This window comes from Tenrec ecaudatus, chromosome 18 (assembly GCF_050624435.1).
Source record: "Tenrec ecaudatus isolate mTenEca1 chromosome 18, mTenEca1.hap1, whole genome shotgun sequence".
NCBI classification, from domain to species: Eukaryota; Metazoa; Chordata; class Mammalia; order Afrosoricida; family Tenrecidae; genus Tenrec; species Tenrec ecaudatus.
Window position 1 is genome coordinate 8,888,670 of NC_134547.1, and position 22,129 is coordinate 8,910,798.

Below are 22,129 nucleotides of genomic sequence, written 5' to 3' on the forward strand. Positions count from 1 at the left end.
GGTGAGGAAACCTAATACCTGCATTGGGGGAAGGTACAAGGTAGGTTGGGTGTCACGGCAGGAAGAGAGAACATACGGATCAGGTCTGCTTCTACAGGGAGATAGAATCAACCACGTGCTCACTTTCAGGCAGCGTAGCTGTTCAGGGGAGGATCTGTGGGAAGGATATTTAAAGCAGGATCATGTACTTGACCTCTAACTTATCAAAGTAGAGGCTTTCCTACCGTGGAATACCAGCTTTCCAGATTCCCTCTATAATAAGTTAGGGAATCTAGATCTCGCCATATTTCCCTCAGTGCTCGTTTTCCACCAGCACCCACCATCACCCATCCCCGGTGGCACAGTGGTTACCCGTTGGGTTGCTAACCAAGAGATGATCCGCTGTTTGAAATCACCAGGGACTCTTCCAGAGAAAGACGAGGCTTTCCACTCCCTTAAGGAGTTAGTTTCAGAAACTCACAGGGACAGTTCTGCCCTGTCCCACAGTGTCATGAGGCGTCTGCATGGTTGGGATGCCAGCGTGTGACAGCTAGAATTCGGGCATCTGGACCATCCCTTTCCCCTTGAGGGACCCGGACAAGGGGTCCCTGGCCCCGTCCACTCAGCCACACTTTCCACAGCCCCCTTGCCTCTCAGAATTCAGCAACCCTGATTCCCAGCCTGTACCTCCTCAGGCCCCTACTCTTTGCTGGATCCTCACAGGGTGCCACCAGTCCACGCCCCAGACCACAACCAACCCCTGAGGCCTTGCATCCCGGAACAGGTTCCTAACACTCAGGCTCTTGGCTCCTCAGAGCCTCAGCTCTTGGCTCTTACAGCCCCTAGCCCCTCTAGCCCCCAGCTCTCAGCCAGCCTTAGGGACCCCAGGGAACCAGCCCCTCCTTTCATCTGTGGGGGCAGCTAGCCAGGGGTCAGGCGGTGATGGGGAAGCCAGAAGGGGCGGGCACAGCTGGGATTGGGAGGGGAGACAGAGTGGCGCGTGGGCGGCTGGCAGCGGGAGAGACCCGTCTGGAGGAAAGAGCAACTCGGAGAGAAAGCGAAGAGAGAGGAGAGGGGAGGAAAGGCTGGTGCGGAGGACCTCAGAGACAGACAGAGATTGACGGAGCGAGGGTGAGAGAGAGGGAGACAAGAGACAGCGAGCCTCACAGAGAGACAGGCTTAAGGCTAGACACACACACACACACACACACACACACACACACACACACACACACACACACTTAAAGACGAGAGCTTCTAAGTGAAAGGGTTTTGGAAACAGAAAGAGAAGTTGGGAAAGTGATATTGGGGAGCAGGTAGGAGGTGCAGGGGGAAAGGGGACAAGAATGAGTAAGGGGCAGAGCCGGCAGGGACAGGAAGAGACCAGGTTTGGAGAGAGAGTGAGGTGAGACGGGGAGGAAGGGTGTGAGGAGTGAGAGACCTTTAGGGACCAGAGACAGAGTGTGAAGGAGCAGCCGAGAGACAGAGCAGGGCGGAGCCTGTGACCAGGGCACCCCCACATCCAGGGTGCCCTCTTGCCCCCCTGTCGTTGAGACCCAGCGCTGGGTAAGTCCCCTGGTTGGGTGGGGTAGGGGGGTGCTGCCTGCAGGAACATCCCTCCCCTGTGCCCCAGGGCTTGGCATGGCGACTGTCTGGGGGTTCAGGAGACAGGTAGCTGGGGCAGCCGGAAGGGGGCGGGGCCTATAGGGTTCCCAGAGGTCAGATTCCTGGCTAGAGACCCAGAACAAGGAAGAAAGGGTCCCTATTCTCTGTCCTGGGCAGCAAAATAACTGTCCCCCTCCCCAACAGCTGCCCAAACCGCCCACCTCTCTTGGCATTGCCCTTGGTATGTGGTCCCGAGCCAGGGCTTCCCCCAGCCCCCCAGCCCCCTAACAAGAGCCTCTTTCTCCTTCAGCCTCCTCCATCCTCCAGGCCCCTGACCCTCGGCTCAGTCCCCCCTGAAGGCTCGGCGCAAACTGAGACACAGCCTCTTTCTTCCTGTCCCCCAGTCCTTGATGGAGGAGGGCAGGCCCCGGAGCAGCCTCAGTGTGGCCAGCAGCGTCTCCACTATCTCCTCACTCAACAATTTGAGCGCCAAGGTGCGAGTTCCCCAGCGGGCTGGGGGAGGAGGGCGGGCCACTCCCTGGGCTTCAGTACTGCTCCCCATCTCCCATCTCCCGTTGCTAAGGGCAAAGGACGCTTAGCAACGGAGCCGCCAGGGCCTGCTCTGGGAAGGTCCAGAATTGCCCGCCAGCCACAACCAGGAATGCAGAGTCACGCCCAGCTCTGTCCCCACCCGGAGTATTTTCCTAATCCGAAGCCAGAGTGAGGACTGCCCTTGACCTTGGTGCAGAAGATAAGGCCACGCCCCAGCCTCGCAAGAGGGCCCCCTGGAGGGGTGGGTGGGTAGAAAAACAAAACAAAATGAAAATTTAAAAACACCCTGGTTGTGCATAGGCTGCTGGCTGTTTGAAGCCAGTAGTCAATCTGGGGGAGAACGAAGGGGCTTTCTATTCCCGTAAAGAGTTCCGGTCTACGAAATCCACAGGAGCCAGTTCTATCGGGTCCTATAGGGTCGCTATGAGTCTGCATGGCGGGAAGGCCAGGCCGTTCTTCCTAGTCTGTCTCATCTCTCACGCTGCATGGAAACCCTTGAGTGTCACAGCCTGGAGCAAGCCTCCACTGACAGACTGGAGGTGACGTGCACAGCGTGCTTTGGCTCACGATTCTAGTGCATGGGAAGACGACCGCGAACCCATCACCAACCTGCAAGGGCAGGCTGGCACCGGTTGGGAAAAACCCTGGGTGCCTCCCCAAGAGACCATCTTGTTCACTTCTATAACCTCTCCTCTCCTCAGAAGTCCACCAGGGCGGTTAGCAAGGTCCACGCCTTCGGGAAGAGAGGCAATGCTCTCCGGAGGGACCCCAACCTCACCGTCCACATCCGAGGCTGGCTGCACAAGCAGGTGGAACGGGGGATTCGGCCACGCAGGGTGGCACTAGGGGCTGGGGCCCTGGCTGTCTGAAGCACATTCTTTCTCTTCACGTGTTCCTGTGGGCTATATCACTGCCTTGCCCCTAAGAGCCCCGGTGTCACAGTTAAGTGTGGCCCTAGTCACCGCAAGGTCCACAGTTCAAATCTACCAACCACTCCATAGGAAAAAGAGGAGGCTTTTCTACTCCTGTAAAGGATTACAGTCTCGGAAACTCACAGGGACAGTTCTCCCCTGTCGTGTAAGGCCACCAGGAGTTAGAATGGACTCCCTATGAGTTAGAATTGACTCCATGGCAGTGAGCTATGGGGACCTTTCTTTTTATTGTCACTGGTTCTCTTATTCAATGTCTAGTCCTTGAAGGGCGTGGTGAAGAGAAGTGGGGAACCATTGGACAGACTGGGAAAAGGGAACAAAGGGAAAGAGGCGTGGCTTAGGACTAGACTGATGAATTCTCACCTTGTGAGAAGCGTCCAATCATCAGTCTTTTGTTTAGAGGCACCAACCTGCACATCACACCAATGAGCTTTCTTATGACATTCCAGACTTGGGAATGAGGGGCTGGGGGTGGGGGTGGGGGGGCCAGGGAACAAGGGCAGAAAACAAAGCTCACAGCCATCAAGTCCATTCCGACTCACAATGACCTTATATGACAGATTCCCTGGGGAACTGCCCTGGGAGTTTCTATGACTACACCTTGCCGGGAGTAGAAAGCCTCATCTTTCTACTGTGGAGCGGTGGGTAATTTCAAACTGCTGACTTGGGGGTCAGTAGCCCAATGTGGAATTCACTAGGACACCAAGGATGGTGACAGGTACCAAATTAGTCAATAAATTCCAGACACGACCATTTCAGACAGGAGGGAGGGCTACCAGCAGTCCTGGTGGCGCCGTGGTTACAGCGCCAGGCAGCTAACTGAAAGGTCAGCCCTGGGAACCCACTAGCTGGCTAGGCAGAGGAAGACGAGGCCCTTCTGTTTAAGTACATGTCTGCCTTGGAAAGTCAATAGGGTTATTAGGCTCTTGGGTACTGCATGCTGTGAAGAAATTCGGGTTTAGGGCATGAGTGCTACCCTTCACTGCAGTCTTGGAAGGCGGCTCTGATGTGGAAACTGAGTCTGCTCTGTGAGCAGGCACATGCAGGAAAGCTGTGTGTAGCCAGTGGTGGTGGTGGTGGGGGGGAGTGTGGCAGGCAGGGAGGGCCCTGGTCACCCACAGCAAGGGGTCTCAAAGTGGAGTCCCCAGCTTCAGCAGCCTCTGCGAACAAGTTAGAAAAGTCACCTTGTCCCGGGAACACACTGGTGTCCAGTTCCCACACCCTTAGCTATTGGATCCAACACGGTCTCTGTCATTCCCTTCTTTCTGGGTCTCTTGTCCCTGCCTCTCTCTGGATCTCTGGACCTCTTGCTTCTCTCTCTGGGTTCCTGTCCCTCAATGTCACTGTCCCCATCGCCACTTCCCTCGCCTCTACTCAGGCCTCTGTTCCCAAATCTCTCTCTCCAGGATAGCGCTGGTCTCCGGCTCTGGAAACGCCGCTGGTTCGTCCTCTCTGGTCATTGTCTCTTCTATTACAAGGGTAAGCAAAAGCCATTTCCTTATAATCTATTGCCTCTTGACCACTGATGACCACTGACCCTCCTCTCCCCCCCTCCGCCTTTTTTTGTAGACAGCCGTGAGGAGAGCGTCCTGGGGAGCGTCTTGCTCCCCAGTTACAGTATCAGGCCAGATGGCCCGGGAGCCCCTCGCGGGCGGCGCTTCACCTTCACCGTGAGTCTCTCGGTGTCCCGTGGGCGCGAAGCATGGAGCGGGTCTCATGGGCAGTCTGGAGGAGGACCCAGAGCACCCACTAGTGGAGAGAAGGGGTCTTGACTAGAGTCCATGGTAGCTTTGTAGGGGACCAGGGCGTCCAAGTCCCCAGCCCTCTGTTCCCCCAGGCGGAGCACCCGGGCATGAGGACTTACGTCCTGGCGGCGGACACACTGGAGGACCTGAGAGGCTGGCTCCGCGCGCTGGGCCGCGCCTCCCGGGCGGAGGGTGATGATTGGTGAGTGTAGGTGCAGACCACGCCCCCTCCCGGTACCTCAATCACTCCCAACTCCGCCCCCCGAAAGGAGCGTCCAATCAGGACACTGTCTTTTGAAGCCCCGCCTCTGGGGAAAACGTCCGTTCCTCCAATCAGCAAACGTCTCTCCCTTGTAAGCGCCACTTCCTGGGTATTCCACACCCGGAGGCGTCCTAGTTGCCCGGAGTGGTTACGTAGTGGGCTGCAATCTACTAGGTCAGCAGTTCGAAGCCACCATCCGCTCCGCGGGGGAGAAAGACGGGCTTTCTACTCCCGTTAACAGTTACAGTCTCGGAAGCTAACAGGAGTAGTTCAACTCGATGTCAGTGAGTGAGTGAGGAGTTCTGGTGGCGTCGGGGGGTGCTAACCACCAGGTTGGTGATTCAAAGCCATCCTCAGCACCGTGGGAGAAAGATGAAGCCGTCTGCTCCTTTACAACTGTAGTCTCAGGAATTTGCAGCTTGAAAACCCACAGGATGGCGATGCATTGGAATCGACTCGACGGCAGTGAGCTTCCATCCACAGAAGCCTTAGTATCTGCCATCTGCAACCAGGGCTCAAGATTTAGGGGTCCCCCCTCCTCCCCTCCTTATACATAGGGAAGAAAGGCTATTAGGAGCGTTTGTGAAAGTGTAATGCCTTTTTGTCTGTCTCCGCTTGCTAGTGGGCAGCCCAGGTCACCTGCACGTCCCCAGCCTGGAGAGGGCCCTGGTGGCCCCGGTGGACCCCCAGAGGTGAGCCGAGGGGAAGAGGGGCGCGGTCCAGAATCACCGGAGGTGGCGCGGCTCTCTCGGGCGCGTGGCAGACCCAGGATGCTCACTCCCAGCCCCACAAGCGATCTTCCCCGGAGGGCGAGGAGCCCGGAGTGAGTGACACTGAGACCTGGGCAGTTGACGAGGGAAGGATTTATAAGACTGGGCTTTAGACTCCAATCGTGTAGACGTGGTTTGTAAGTAGGGCGAAGGGCGGGTCCAATGGGGGAGAAAGTTGGGGCTGCTAGGGGCGGGGCTAATGCTCTGTGGCTAATGCTCTGGGCCACACGGATGGAGCCCTGGTGGTGTACTGGAATACACTTCGTGTTAGCTAACCACAAGTTTAGCAGTTTGAAACCATCAGCCTCTCCATGGGATAAAGATGAGACTTTCAATTCTCATAAAGACCGAAGACCAAGTCGGGGGAGGGAAGGGGAAAAAATGGGGAGCTGATATCAGGGGCTCAAGTGGGAAGAGAATGCTTTGAAAGTGCTGAGGGCGGCATATGTGCAAATGTGCTGGACACATTGGAGGAATGTGTGGATTGTGATAAGAGATGTAAGAGCCCCCAATAAAAGTATTTAAAAAAAAAGTAACAGTCTCGGGGAACTGATAACAATGATGGATGCATAATCCTCCCCCACCTCAAGGGGGATAAATAACATAATTGTGGATGAAGAGATATGTTGGATGGTGTAAGATATGAAAGAGAGAGAGAGAGAGAGAGAGAGAGAGAGAGAGAGAGAGAGAGAGAGAGAGAGAGAGAGAGAGAAGCTGATATCAAAGAACCCAAGTAGAAAAAAATGTTAATGAAAATAATAGTGGCAACACCTGCAAGATGGCTTGATATAACTGATGTATGGATTGGTATAATATCTATAAGAGCCCCCAATAAAATGATCAGGGGGCAAAAAAGAGTTCTACCCTAGTGGGTCCTGGGGAGGAGGAAGGTGGGTTCTAGTTCACTCTGTTCTCCAATTCTCTCGCCCCCACAGCTTGTTCACACCCCTCTCTCGCCCTCCTTCTCCTCTGATCCTCCCCCGGCCCCGTTCTGCTCCGGCGCGCCGACCCCCTCCTTCTTCGGGAGACTCGGCACCCCCTGCCCGTCCCCATACCCCCATGAACCGCATCGATGTCCGGCCACCCCTGGAATGGGGCACCCAGCGCCGGACCCTCTCCCGGCCCCCCACTCCTCGCCGAGGACCCTCTTTTGAAGCTGCAATGGGAAGGGCTCCCAAGAGCCCGCAGCACTGGAGTTCAGAGTCCCGAACACAGGTCAACACAGAGGTAAGGGGGAAGGAAACTCCATCACCCATAGATTCCTGGGATTTCCCTTGTCCTCTGGTTCCCAGACTATTGCCCTCCAGCGTTATGGGGCTTGTGGTTCACAGAATCCTTTCCTCTGTAACTGGGACTTGAAGGTTAATTTTTTTGCCGTTTGTGTATCCTCAATCTAACTTTCCAAAGTTGTTGTCTGCTGTTTTCTTCTGAGAATCAGAGGACGGTCACCCAGAAAAATCCACCCTAGAATTGTTAGAACAGGAGTCAAAGGAAAGCAGACCCAGAGCCTGGGTTTCAATGAACAGAGTTTTATTAGCGTTAAGGACTCGCCCCGGGGGTTTAGATTGGAATGAGAGTGGAGGGGGCAGGGTGAGGGGACATTGAGAGGCAGAGTGAAGAGAGACTAGCGGAAAGTAAGAAAGGGTAAGCTAGAGAGAGGAAGAGACAGAGGGACGGACATGCGGCCACAAGAGGTGAAGAGGGTAAGAGATTGAGAGAGAGCAAACAAAGGTGACCTGTGTTAAACTTTTGGGACCGAAATAAATGATCATGTCCAAGAGGAGCCCACGCTTCCTTCCGATTGGCCGTGGCACCAGCAGAAGAGGGGGGAAGGTGTGCGTGAGATGGCTGAGAAGGCCAGGTGTCGCTTTATGCTAGGTGGGGATGGAGAAGGGGTTAGAGACGCTGAGAACCTTGGCATTACTGCCGGACCCTTTAAGAATTAAGACCCAAATCAATCACTCTGCCATGGATTGGATTCCGACCCTGCAGTGCAGAGTACAATTGCTTCTTGTTCTTCTTTATGGAGTTGTTTCTTAAAGACCTGGTGACTGTAAACATGTACTGGACCAAGCAGCCTCGTCTTTCTTCCTCGGGTGTCTGGTGCATTTGAACTGCCAACCTTGTGATTAGCAGCCCATTGCTTATCCTGAAGTGCCACCAGGCCTCCTTTGGACAGCATAACTGCTAAGTCGTTATAAATGTAGGAGTGGATTGGGATTTCATCCGAATTGGTGGCTGTGGTAAACAAATGGGTTCAGAAGAAAGACCTATGGGTCTACTTCTGGAAAACCAGCCAGTAAAAATCTGGTCTTCCTAGCACAATTTGATTCAGAGAGAAGTGGCATTGGCATGAATCAGACACTCACCGGTCTAACCCTAAAAACCGAACTCACTACCCTCAAGTAACCCTGTAGGACAGGGTAGAACCGCACCCGTGGGTTTCTGAGTTTGTGACTCTTTATGGGAGTAGAAAGCTTCAAACGAACTGCTTTAGCCACTAGCCACTAACCCGCTACCCCACCCAAGCTCCTAGCTGGTATAGGTAGATATGTAATGAAGTATTTTCCGTTTTAACATTTTTACGTGCAGTTCATGGGCGTTGCTTCTGTTCACCGTGCTTTGCAATCATCACCTCTCCAGTGTTTCCAATATTTTGGACTTAAAAAGGAAAAAATAGTACTTTGTTTTTATGCACACATATCACTGCTGTTGAGTCATTTCTGACGCATAGCCACCCCGTGGGTCAGACTAGAACTGCTCCTGTGGGTTTCTGAGACTGTACCTCTTAAGGAGAGTAGAAAGCCTCACATTTCTCCCACGAAGCGGCTGGTGGTTTTGAACGGCGGACCTTGGAGTTATAGGTAGCCCAACACATAACCACTACCATCACCAGGGCTCCTCTTTTTTGCATAGTTGTTAAGAACACACCATCCACCTGTTTTTAACCCATACTCTTCAGTGACATTGATGGCAGTCTTTGACTTGTGCACCCACCCCACCCTCGTTTCCTGAATTGTCCCTCCTCATGCACATAGACTCACTGCCTCCTAAGGTTCTCATCTAACCTTTCAAGTTGCTCTTGCCAATTTGCTGCCTTGTAGGTCTTAGAAGAATGGAATGGTCATGGCAGAATTTCTTTACTAATTAAGCTGAATTATTGTGTGCTTTTAAAGAAAACTACAGGGGCTTTTTTAATGGTTTAAAGATAATAGCAGGGGAATCGTTTGGGGAAGGTTCTTCTAGCCACCATGGCTCCAGGAAGTCTGGAGTCCGTGAGAATTTGAAACCCTGTCCTACATTTTCCTCCCCTTTGATCAGGATGTTTCTATGGAATCTTCAATCCAACTGTTCAGTAATGGCAGCTGGGCTGTTTTGTTGGGTTAGTCTACCCATACTGGCTGAGAGCGAGAGAGGCGGTCACTCAGAAGTTGTGGGAGGACCCAGTTCTGAACCTGAAAAAGTCTCCTGAGGCACATCCCTATGTTGCAGTTACCAGCCCCACGTGTATCCCACCATATCACCATGGTGATAGGCACCCCCACTCTGGATGCACCCATTCAAGTGTGCTACTAAAGCAGCTGCTATATGACTATATATACTATATATAGTGTACTATATATACTATACAGTGTACTATACACTATATACCAGCTACAATGTACTATATAGCATACTATATATAATATATAGTGTACTATATGGTATACTATATATACTATATATAGTGTAGTATATATGTGCTATATGTGTGTCAACGGAGAACTGCATTTCCTGGAATTTTCAGTGACTGATTTTTTCAACCCTGGTTTAGCTGCAGAGTGCACATGGGGGTGGGTGGGTGGGTGGGGGACGGGACTCCAATATTCCTTATAAAGCCATGCTTGTTTCTAAACTTATCTGTTTTCATATTCTTCCCAGGCCCCTTCTGGCTCTGCCACCTATCTACAGCTCCCCCCAAAGTCCCCTGGAACCCGAGCCTCCATGGTTTTATTGGTAGGTATCCGGGGGCACCTCACATCTACCAGGGCTCCCTTTCTGGCTTGCTGGCCATGGGCAGGAAAGATTCCTACCTGAAAGAGACTGGATATGGCAAGATTCTAATGTCATTGCTCAGAGTCCCTGGGTGGTGAACCTAGATACTGATGATTGAAACGCTGGGTGTTCACGTCCACCCAGAGGCACCTTGGATGGAAGACCTACCAGAAAACCGCCCACCTGCAGCCCTGTGGAGCACATGTCTGTGCTGACACATGCTGGAGTTGGGATGGCCTGACTCCACCTGGTGGGTGGGTGGGTATGTTGGTTGGTGGGGTAGGTGCTTGAGGATTTTCAGGTTATAAGGGTGGGGGTCTTTCCGGGCAACAAGACCGATGAAGGTCTGAGTCCGATCTCTGCCATTTCCACCCTTTGGAAATTCCTTGTGATAAGAAAGAGGAGGGGGGCGATATAGAAGGAGGCCTGGTGGCATAGTGAGTAATGCACTGGGTTATTAACTATAAGGTCAGCAGTTCAAAAACTGTTAGCGGCTCCTCAGGTGAAAGATGAGGCCATCCTGCTCCTGGAAAGAGTCACAGTCTTGGAAATCCACAGGAACAGTTCTACACGATCTTATAGGGTCACTAGGAGTCGGCTTTCCCTTGATGTCAGCACGTTTGGTTTGGCGAAGGAAAGCGTATCACACAAAGTCATATAGCACCCACTGGGTGCCTTAAAGTCCCCGAAATGTACTGCCTTCTATTCTGGGGGCAGGAGTCTGAGGGGCCCTGGGAGAAGGGCCTTTGGCATTCCTTGACCTTAAGACTGACGGACACTTCCTAGCAATTGACAACTGAAACTGCCAGGTGCTCAGAGTGAAGCTGGTCCAGGGAAGTGGCTGTCGAAACCGAGCTGGACTTGGCCCTGAGCGACTGTAAGAACTAGACTGTCCCGCCTGACCTGCGCTTTTCTCCCCCTCCTCAGCCTGGGCCCCCGGTGGACTCAACCTTCCACCAAAGCTTGGAGACGGATGTAAGTTCCCTCTGAGCTGTACCCAGCGGTGGGGGAAGAACGTTCTGGAAGATGGTGGTGGTGGTGGTGGTAAAGTATGTGTGTGTGTGGGGGGGCAGCGGGAAACAAGCCAGCGCTGCCCCACAATCAGCTCCTGCCCGCCTTTCTGCAGACGCTGTTGACCAAGCTGTGCGGTCAGGACCGGCTGCTGAAGAGGCTGCAGGAAGAGATAGACCAGAGGCAAGAGGAGAAGGTCAGGATGGAAACCCCGCCCCTCACCTCGAAGCCCCGCCCTCCCACTTTAAACAGGCGTGGCTTTGCTATAAGCCACGCCCCCGAAGCTGTTGCTCCTTAGATGCTAAAACTCTCACAAGAACGGGGCGGGGCAGGGAGCGGGAAAATGAGGAGCTGATGCCAGGGGCTTAGGTGGAGAGCAAATGTTCTGAGAATGCTGAGGGCAATGAATGTACAAGTGTGCTTGACACAATGGACGGATGGATGGACTGTGATAAGAGTTGTACGAGCCTGTAATAAGACGATTAAAAAAAGAAGAATGCCAGGATCATTCAGACTTGCAGCCTCCTACACTGTAAGAAAATAAAGTTCTGTTTGTTAAACAGAAGAAGAGGAAAAGGCTGCAGACGGGAAGACAGCGGCTTTCTTAACCAGGAGACTGGGTGGGGCTTCAGGAGTCCCATTACCTTCTTCCCCCGATTCAGGAGCAGCTGGAGGCCGCTCTGGAGCTGACCCGACAGCAGTTGAGCCAAACAACTCGCGAGGCTGGGGCTCCCGGGAGGGCCTGGGGGCGCCAGCGCCTTCTGCAGGACCGGCTGGTCTGCGTGAGGGCCGCTCTCTGTCACCTGGCTCAGGTGAGCATCGAGAGGGCCCAGGATGCTTCAGGTGGTCCCTGAAGGGGACCTGCCCCGGAGGTGGCTCACGGGAAAGTAGTTGTGAATTGAGCCTGCCTCAACCGGGGGAGCCATGCTTAAAAGTTGGGCTGCTCACGGAAAGACTGGCTGTTTGCTTCTGGTGGCGCAGTGGTGATGAGTTGGACTGCAATCTACAAGGTCGGCAGTTCGAAACCACCAGCAGTTCCATGGGAGAAAGATGGGGCTTTCTACTCTTATAAATCATGACAGCTTGGAAGCCCACAGGGGCAAATCTACCCTGCCCTATAGGGCCGCCATGGGTCAGCATTGACTCAATGCAAAGATTGATTGACCTAGCAGTTCTGCTTTGCCCTATAGGGTGGTTAGGGGTCCACCAGACACCCCTGGCAATGGGGTGTGGTTATTTGTCTACACTGACAGTACACTGGCATTCCAGGGTCTGTTTCTACCTGGAGGGTTGGAGGGGGGCTTCCCCAGAAGTCAGAGCAAAGAGGCTCACGGGAATTGTAGTCCCCCTCGCCTCCAGGGGAATGATGTGCCAGAGGGGGTGTTCCACCGGTGTTCCTCTGTTCCGGGGCCCTAGGAGCGGGAGCGGGTGTGGGACTCGTACAGCGGCTTGGAGCAGGAGCTGGGCACGCTGCGAGAGACTCTGGAGTACCTGCTACATCTTGGCTCCCCCCAGGTACGTCCCTGCCCTGCCCCAGCCCTCTCTGGCACCCAAGTGCCTCCCTCAGCACTACAGCCCCTCCCACTTCACCCTAAAGCCCTCCTCCGTTCTGTCCTTGTTAGTCTAACAAGTATGTAGTGACAGTCGCCCCCCCCCCCGCGCGACACCCCCCCCTTCATTTAAAGAGCTACCTTCGGAGTAGCGCCCCCTCAGAGCTTCCACACCCCTTCTCTTAAAGCCCCACCTTTAGTGAAAGTCAGAACTGCCCCTTTCAGCGGGGTCCCCATCTTTCAAGTTCATCTCTCGTATTTTGCATCTTGATCATTGTGCTTAAAAAAACTTCTCTTCCATACGACAAAAATATAATAATTTATAAATTTATCAAGGGTTCGTGAGGGAGAGGGGAGTGGGCAGGGAGGGGGAAAAATAAGGAGCTGATAGCAAGGACTCAAGCAGAAAGCAAATGTTTTGAGAAGGATGATGGCAACATATGTACCAATGTGCTTGACACCATGGATGGATGGATGGATGGATGGTTGGATGGATGGATAGATGGATGGATGGATGGATGGATAGATGCATGGATGGATGGATGGATGGATGGATGGATGGATGGATGGATGGATGGATGGATGGATGGATGGATGGATGGATATATGGAAGTATTCATGGATGGATGGTTGGATGGATGGATAGATGGATGGATGGATGGATAGATGCATGGAGATGGATGGATGGATGGATGGGTTGTGATAAGTGTTGCATGATCCCCCAATAAAATGATTTAAAAACAAACAAAAACTTCTCTTTCTGGGCAGACTTCCAGTTCTAACTCCCTTACCCCTTCGGGCAGGCCCCACCCCTAAAATAGGACCCCCATCCACACTTCCTTTATAAGCCCCGCCTCTTCAATTTAGACAGGCTTCTGCAACGTCAATCTAGCAATCCTGTTCTAAGCCGTGGAGTAGGTTTCCCTCTCCTACCCTGTAGGACAAGGTAGACTTGCCTACGAGTCTCCTAGGCTGGCCTCTTTAAGGATGGGCCCTGGTGGTGCTGTCCCTTCTCCGCATTCCAGCCCCATCCTCCTTCCCAGAGCAGGATCCTGTTCTCGCCCACCTTGTCCACACGCTCTCTGGTATCACCTTTTAGTTTTTAACCCGCCCCTCCTTCCCTGCGGGTCTTTCAAGTGAAACACTGCAAGAACTGCCGCCCACAGGTTCCCACCTCTCTCCTTTGCCCGCCAGGAGACACCCTGGTGGCATTGTGGTTAAGCGCTGGCCTGCAAAGGTCAGTGGTTCAAACCCACCCATTGCTGTCAGGAAAAAGATGTGACCGTGGGCTTCCCTGAAGATGCTATCCTTGGGAACCCCATGGGGGCGCTTCTACTCTGTCCTCCAAGGGGCTCTGGAGGAAGAATCGACTTGAGGTGGGTTTGGGTTGGGTGAATTTTTCTTCCCGTAGTCATTGGCGATTGCAATATTTTCTTTTTAAACAAATGATTTTAATGGGGGCCCTTACAACATTCCATCCATCAATTGTATCAAGCATATTTGTAATATGTTGCCATCCTCATTTTCTAAACATCTACTTTCTATTTGAGCCCGTGGTATTGGCTCCTCTTTTCCCCCCCCAACCCCTATTTAATGGATCTAGGTCTTTCTCCCTAGGAACGCCTGGGTGGGTTAATACAGCTGGTTTATTACATGGCAGCCAAGTGCTTAACCACTGCACCACCAGGGCAAGGTTCCAGTCTTAACCACAGGTCTTCAATTTGAAAACAGACTTCTGGTATTACCCGCTTCCTATACAGAATTGAGCCTTGCTTCTTTCACGCTAAGCCCCTCCCACTTCACCATCCCTTAACCCCACCCCCATAATGCTAAGCCCCTCCCACTCTATTCAAAGCCCCACCCCTTAACTCCCGTTACTGTGGAGTCAGTGCTGGCTCCTGGCTTGTAATTTCTACTTTGAAAAACTTAGCTAATGAGAATCCTTTGGCTCTGATAGAACTATATTACATGATAATGTGGATTGTGTGCCAATAAAACGGTTTAAAAATAACACTAAAAAAAATCATCTGACTCACAACAGACTCTCTTCCAGTAAAGATGGTACCAGAGAAGGGGGGTCCCCATAAGTTGAATCTAACAGGATGGAAAGGAACAATAGCTGTGACAGGTATCTCCCCACAGCAGTATGGAGAAGACCGTCATTTCAATACATGAGGCTGGATTTGTGGATTATCTATAAAACACAGTTCGGGGAGACCCTACCTGCCCCCCACTGCCATTAAGTCGGCTCCAGCCCACAGTGACACCAAAGGCCACGCAGCACTGCCCCTCGTGTGTCCAAGACTGTGACTCTTTTTCTGCAGATACTTATTTCATGTCCACTTTTTAAAAATATATTAAAGAAACTTTATTCTATCCATTTTTTCATTTTAAAAATCATGTATTGGAGGCTCATACAACTCCTATCACAACCCATCCATCCATCCATTGTGTCAAGCACATCTCTACATATGTGTATCTGTACATCATTTTAAAAATATTTTCTTTCTACTTGAGCCCTTGGTATCAGCTCCTCATTTTTCCCCTTCCTCCCCCACTCTCCTCCCCTCCCTCATGAAGCCTTTATAATTTATAAATTATTTTTTCATTTCTTACACTGACCAATGTCTCCCTTCACCCACTTTTCTGTTCTCCGTTCCCCTGGGAGGGGATTATATGTAGATCATTGTGATCAGTTCTCCCTGACTGTCCCCCATTCCTTTACCCTTCTGGTATCACTACTCTCATTATTGGTCCTGAGAGGTCTATCTGTCCTGCATTCCCTGTGTTGTGAGCTCTTCTCTGTACCGGTGTACATGCTCTGGTCTAGCCGGATTTCTCACATCCACTTTTGAACAGTTTTCTTTACATATAATTTATGGACTATAAAAATAAATTAAAATTCACGAACCGTGCAATTTCAATGGTTTAAATATATGAAAAAGTAGTATTCAGTCATCACCACAGTCAAGGCATTCATTCAAAGCCCCCCTGGAGGTGCCTCAGAAGACCTGGTGATCCACTTTTTCAAGATCTTGTAACCCCCCGTGGAGCAGTCCTTCCCTGAAGCAGCCCCCCCTTTGCCTTTTCCCAGCTCTGAGGAGCAAATGCATGATCTCCCTCCCCATCATCCTCTCCTTCCCTGCAGGACAGAGCATCCGTTCAGCAGCAGCTGTGGATGATGGAAGATACGCTGGCAGGTCTGGGGGGTCCCCAGAAACCACCCCCCAACCCTGAGTCTGGGTCTCCATCCTCTGTGCTTCCAGGCGAGGAGTCTTCGGAGAAAGAGGTGAGTCTTACCTGGAACAAAGGCCTGGCAGCAATGTCTAACCTTCTCCAAGTTCAGGAAGGGGAGAGAGAATGACCATCAACATTTGCTTAACTTCAGATGCATCTCTACGCTTTGGCCTTAAAAAAAATTCTTTTAAATCAATTCCAACACCGGTTGTCTCTCCAATGGCACTTCCTACTTCTCTCCTGGGTGGGATGACTCATCCCAATGGCTGGAGAGAACTCATGGACCATTTGGGGTTTACTTGGGAAGTAACAGGTTACACTTCTGGATCAGAAATAACTCAGGATACAGTTCTTTGATACAATTATTCTCAAAGATGCCTGCAGAGAGGCCAGAGGGACTGGCCTGGTTTCTTTGCTCAGTGCCACAAAGCAGTTTAATTTTACGTCAACCACCCGAATGCACCCTACCCCACCTGTATGTCTCTGCTTGAAGGTGCCGACTCTTTTGCTTTCTGGGCCAGGAAGCCCGCTCCGCCATCTCCTGCTTCTGCTTCTGCTGTTTCTCTGCTGTTGCTTCTCACCATGCTTCATTGTACTCAGTGCCACAGCCTATCTCCGGGTCTAGGAGGTTGCCAGCACAGAGACCCTACATCCAAAAACTCTCTCTCCTCCTGTCAGGTAGCAGGCAAGTTCCCTCTCTGCTCTGAGATGGGTCCTTTTAAAGCTGAGAAGGAGGATAAAATCGACCAATCCCCTGTCTAGATGTTCATGTTCCTTATTTGCATCGGACTACCCCTAAGGGTATCATACACCTTACTTGCATTATTAGTAAGCTGACCAATCCCCTTGGTAGATCACAAGCACCTCATTTGCATAGTCTCATGTAACCATTTCGGGGAAGTTATAAGGGCTACGTATAGTAAGTTATCCGCTGCCCCTACCCCATTACCTCCCTCTTCAAACACCCAACTCCCTGTCCAATCTGCTCCTGGCTCTACCCACCTCCTTCCCTCTCCCTTGATTACATACTAGCCTCAGGTGAGTCGCCTAGGGACCTGACCTCATCCTTTGCCTGATTAAGATGACAGTTCAGTATGTGTCAGAGTCTGACTATATCAGCTTACACCCAAGAGCTAAGTGTGTGGCTCTCTTCCCAAGTCCACATTCAGTGATGTCACGGGGTGGCTTGCTGTTGACCGTGATGGGAGCATTTGTTTCACACCATGGAAACTGACAAACGCAACACATCAGTGCCTCTTCCCTGGAGGACCCAAACACCAGCCCTACTGCCACCCAGTCAGTTCCGACTCACAGTGGCACTACAGGACCATGTCAACCTGCGCCTTGGGATTTCAAGGCTGTCGATCCATGTCTTTATTTTCTGCCGAGATTTATTTATTTATTTCATACCCACTTTTTTTGTTCTTTCATTCATTTTTTAAAAATTAATTAATCATTTTATTGGGGGCTCTTCTAGCTCTTACAGCAATCCATACATCAATGATATCAAACGCGTTTGCCATCATCATTTTCATTTAAAAAAATAATTTTATTGGGGGCTTGTACAACTCTTATCACAACTCATACATCCATCATTGTGTCAAGCACATTTGTTGCCATCATCATTCTCAAAATATTTGCTTTCTACTTGAGCCCTTCGTATCAGCTCCTCATTCCCCCCCTCACGAACCCTTGATAATTTATATAAATTATTATTATTTTGTCATATCTTACACTGTCTGATGTCTCCCTTCACACACTTTTCTGTTGTCTGTCTCCAAGGGAAGGAGTTATATATAGATCCTTGTGATCAGTTCCCCTTTCCTCCCCCACCTTCCCCTTATCCTCCTGATATGGCTACTCTCATTATTGGTCCTCAGGGGTCTATCTGTCCTGGATTCCCTGTGTTTCCAGCTCTGATCTGTACCAGTGTACATCCTCTGGTCTAGTCATATTTGTAAGGTAGAATTGGGATCATGATATAGGGGGGGAGGAAGCACTAAAGAACTAGAGGAAAGTTGTATGTTTCATTGTTGCTACACTGCACTCTGACTGGCTCATCTCCTCCCCGTGACCCTTTGGTAAGGGCATGTCCAGTTACCTACAGATGGCCTTTGGGTACCCATTCTGCTCTCCCCCCCATACACAATAATTTGATTTTTCTGATGATGTCTGATACTTGATCCTATGTCGACACCTCATGATCGCACAGGCTGGTGTGCTTCTTCCATGTGGGCTTTGTTACTACTTAGCTAGATGGTTGCTTGTTTCTCTTCAAGCCTTTAAAACCCCAGATGCTATATCTTTTGATGGCCGGACACCATCAGCTTCTTCATCACATTTTCTTATGCCATCATCATTTTCTTTTCATTTTCCTTTAAAAAAATTTTTTTGCCATCATCATTTTCAGGACATTTTCTTTCTGCTTGAGCTCTTGGTATCAGTTCCTCTTTTTTCCCTCCCTGCCCTCCCCTCGCACCCCTGATAAATTATAAAATATTAATATTTTCATATGTTACACTGTCCACTGTTACCCTTTGCCCACGTTTCTGTTGTTCATCCCCCTGGCTGGGGGTGGGGTGGGGAGGACATCAATCATTACATTCACTTCCCTGTTTGCCCCCCCTTTGCCCCCACCTTTCCCCTACCCTCATGGTATGACTACTCCCATTACTGCTCCTGAGGGGTTTATCTCTCCTGGATTCCATTTGTCAAGAGCTCTTATCTGTACCAGTGTGCATGCTCTGGTCTAGCCGAAGTTGTAAGGTAGAACTGGGGTCATGATAATGTGGGGAGGGGAAGGAAGAATTAAAGAACTAGAGGAATGTTGTGTGTCCCGTTGGTGCTGTGCTGCACCCTGGCTGACTTGTTCTTTTCTGTGACCCTTCCTGTGAGGGACTATCCAATTGTCTCCAGGTGGGCTTTGAGTCTCCACTCTGACCCCCATTATTTGCATTGCTGTATTTGTTTGGGGTCTTCTAATACCCACTTTTTCCAAAAATGTTTGATTGCCATCTAATTCACATCCCTTACCATCCAGTGGTTTACAGATATTAAAAAGAACTGCGCGATCATCACCACACTATCCATTAAGACTGTACATCTTTACGGGAGCAGGCAGCCTCATCTTCCACCCTCAGAGCGGCTGGTGGATTTGAACCGCTGGCCTTGCGGTGAGCAGCTCAACCCCAGAGAGCCATTTGTTAGACAGAAAAGAACATACCACCTTGCAGAGTTCTGGGGGCATGGGGGGAGAGAGAGAGAGAGAGAGAGAGAGAGAGAGAGAGAGAGAGAGAGAGAGAGAGAATGAGCCGAGACTTACTGGCCCGATAGAGACTGGCAGAACCCCCAAACCTAGAGCCCTTAGTCACCCTGCAGTTCTGGAGCTGAGCCCGATTCTCAGCCACACAATAAATGCCTCTGTAAGGGCAACAGTCACCGTAGGGAGGTCCCCGAATCTTAGAATCACCAACTATTGAGGGCAAAGGGCAGCATGTGTCCCAGCACGAAGTTCAGAAGGGACGGGGAGGAAGGAGGAGTGGGAACAGAAAGAAGGAATGGAAAGGGGAACCTCCGGGAAGACGTGGGGACACGGAAGTCACAGGGAGAAAATGGCAAAGATGGAGCTGAAACAGAAAGCGTGTGAATTGCCGAAGGGAAAACTGATGATTCATAAACCTTCCAAAGGTGATAAGTCAAAGGAGAGAACACAGACTTCCCTCTGTCTCACCTTACCTCTAACCCTAGCCCTCTCCTCCCTTTCTTTATCTGGAACCCATTTTTATCCACAGAGGAGTCCTGGTAGCGTTAGGCAGGCTGCCATCTATAGGGTGGGCGGTTCAAAACCACCAGCCGCTCTGCGGGAGAAAGCCTGGGCTTTCTACTCCTGTAAACAGTTACAGTCTTGAAAACCTACAGGGGGTCACAATGAGCCTGACTCAATGGCAGTGTGTTTTACCTTTATCCACAAGCCTAGCCCTAACCCCAATCCTAGTCCTAGCCCTAACTCTACCCCTGACCTTAATCACTTTCCTCCTCCTTTGATTGAACCCTACTTTGCTCGCTATCTATAATCCTCTCTTTATTCCCAACCTGTAAGCCTATCTCTAACCCTAAAATTTACCTTTAACCTGATCTGAACCCTAATGCTTACCCTAACCCTAACTCTACCCCTAAACTCTATCCTAGCCTAAACCCAATCTTAACCTTAACTCTGCCCCCAACCCTAATGCTATACCTAACCCCATCCCTTACCCCGACCCTAATCCTAACCCTAACATGAAATCTAATCTCATCCCCAATCCTAACTCTAACTCAACCCTGTCTTGATCTCTAATCCTATCATTTTTTGAGAGAAAATATACAGCTTTCTTTTAATAATGTCTATGCTTTTTCTTTTGAAGTTGAGAAAGATTTTATCAAGGTGCTTTTTTTAAAATTAAAAGATCATTTTATTGCGGGCTCTTATATCTCTTAATACAATCATACATCAGTTGTATCAGGCATATTTGCACTTATGTTGCCATCACTCTTTTCTAGACACTTACTTTCTGTTGGGTCCGTGGTATCAGCTCCTCTTTTCCCCCTCCCTCCCCCCCAATCCTATCTTTAGTACTCTATCCCTACCCTGACTCTCCAATGTACTACCACTGAGTCAGTTCTGACTTATAGTGACCTTATAGAGCTGCCTCTGTGCGTTTCCACGGAGGTCACTCTTTTTAAATTTAATATTTTTATTGGGGGCACTTACACTTATCAGAATCCATACGTTCCTCCAGTGTGTCAAGCACATTTACACAAATGCCGCCATCATCATTTTCAAAGCATTCTCTTCCCACTTGAGCCCCTGATATCAGCTCCCCATTTCTTCCCCCTCCCTCCCACACCCGCCCTCCCTCCCTCACAAACCCTTGATAAATTACAGATTATTTTTTCCATATCTTACATCGTTCTCTCTCTCCCTTCACCCACTTTTCCGTTATTCATTCCCCTGAGAAGGGGTTCTAGGTTGATCCTTGTGATCCATTCCCCCTTTCCTCCCCCACCCTCCTCTAATCCTCCTGGTATCTCCACTTTCCTTGTTGGCTCTGAGGGGTTTATCTTTCCTGCATTCCCTTAAGACGGAAACTCTTTATGGGCGCTGAAAGCCTCCTCTTTCTCTTGCAGAGGGGTTGGTGACTTAGAACTGCTGACCTTGCAGTTACGAGCCCAACACTTAACCCAAGAAGGCACCAGGTCTCCTTACACATACCTTCCCTGCACCCTATTCCTGACTCTAGTCATAGCTGTATCCCTGACCCTCTGCTTTTCCCGAACTCTAAAACATCCGTTCTTAGAATCTGAGCACTGGGTCCCCGGGCTAGAAGAAGGTGTTCGTAAATAACCCAGGACTCCTGATCCTTTCGATCATGGGATCACAGACGGAGATATTGCAGAGATCACCTCCGAGGGTGCCCTGAAGTTATCAATAAGACTTTGAAGGCTGGAGCCAGTCAGGGTGCGCAATGTTGCAACGATGAAACATACAACTTTCCTCTAGTTCCTAAATGCTTCCTCCTCCCACTGTCATGATCCCAAGTCTACCTTACAAAGCTGGCTAGACCAGAGGATGTACACTGGTACAGACAGGAACTGGAAACACAGGGAATCCAGGATAGATGATTCCTTCAGGACCCGTGCTGAGAGTGGTGATACCGGGAACGTGGAGTGAAAAGGGGAAACCGATTACAAAGATCTACGTATAATTCCCTCCCTCGGGGACAGACAACAGAAAAGTGGGTGAAGGTAGACGTCGGACAATGGAAGGTATGACAAAATAATAATTTATAAATTATCAGGGAGGGAGGGGAAAATGAGGAGCTGATACCAAGGGCTCAAGTAAAAGCAAATGTTTTGAGAATGATGAGGGCAACAAATGTACAAATGTGCTTGACACAATGGATGGATGGTTGGATTGTGATAAGAGCTGTATGAGCCCTCAATAAAATGATTTAAAAAAAGAGATTAGACTAAAAAAGAAAGAAAGAAAGAATGTGAAGACTGGAGCCCAAGAAGGGCTTAAAAACAGATAGAAAAAAAAGGAAAAGAAAAAAAACCTGGGCTAGAACAACCCCCCTTTTCCCTCCCCTCCCACCGCTGAGAGAGAAGTTGATCAGTTTTGTGGACAGAGCAACAGTGAGTGTCAGGCAACAAAGATGGTGTGGACGTAACAGGACAGGCGGGGTTTCATGCTTTGGGACAAAGGGTCGGATGAATCCGGTTCAGCGCCATGACCCCCAGCAGTGATGACGTTCCCTTTCTCCGCACTGAGCATCTATCTATGCAGCAAAACAGATGGGATCCGGCAGTTGCTGCCCAGCCCCTTCCACTGCACATCGGCAGTCCCAAAGTGGTGTATCCCGGAACGGCTGCTCCCCAACCTGCCCTGCCACGCTCCCGCCCAAACTCAGAC

General features: G+C 50.5%; 1 protein-coding gene across 3 annotated transcripts in view; it reads left to right on the plus strand.

Moving 5' to 3' along the window:
• The first annotated feature begins 977 nt into the window (after nt 1–977).
• Nucleotides 978–22,129, plus strand: part of PLEKHA4 (pleckstrin homology domain containing A4) — a 33,830-nt gene continuing 12,678 nt past the window's right edge. Inside the window, exons 1-14 of one of the 3 annotated variants that reach the window (XM_075537121.1) lie at nt 978–1,545; nt 1,895–2,078; nt 2,838–2,945; nt 4,475–4,547; nt 4,638–4,738; nt 4,906–5,015; nt 5,698–5,898; nt 6,781–7,072; nt 9,767–9,841; nt 10,808–10,855; nt 11,007–11,087; nt 11,554–11,703; nt 12,308–12,406; nt 15,590–15,730. In XM_075537121.1, coding sequence (XP_075393236.1) covers nt 1,995–2,078; nt 2,838–2,945; nt 4,475–4,547; nt 4,638–4,738; nt 4,906–5,015; nt 5,698–5,898; nt 6,781–7,072; nt 9,767–9,841; nt 10,808–10,855; nt 11,007–11,087; nt 11,554–11,703; nt 12,308–12,406; nt 15,590–15,730 — 1,563 coding nt within the window. In that variant the 5' untranslated portion in view covers nt 978–1,545; nt 1,895–1,994. Of the gene's footprint in view, nt 1,546–1,894; nt 2,079–2,543; nt 2,676–2,837; nt 2,946–4,474; nt 4,548–4,637; nt 4,739–4,905; nt 5,016–5,697; nt 5,899–6,780; nt 7,073–9,766; nt 9,842–10,807; nt 10,856–11,006; nt 11,088–11,553; nt 11,704–12,307; nt 12,407–15,589; nt 15,731–22,129 lie in introns of those variants that run through there. The other 2 variants (XM_075537122.1, XM_075537123.1) reach the window with 2 other exon arrangements.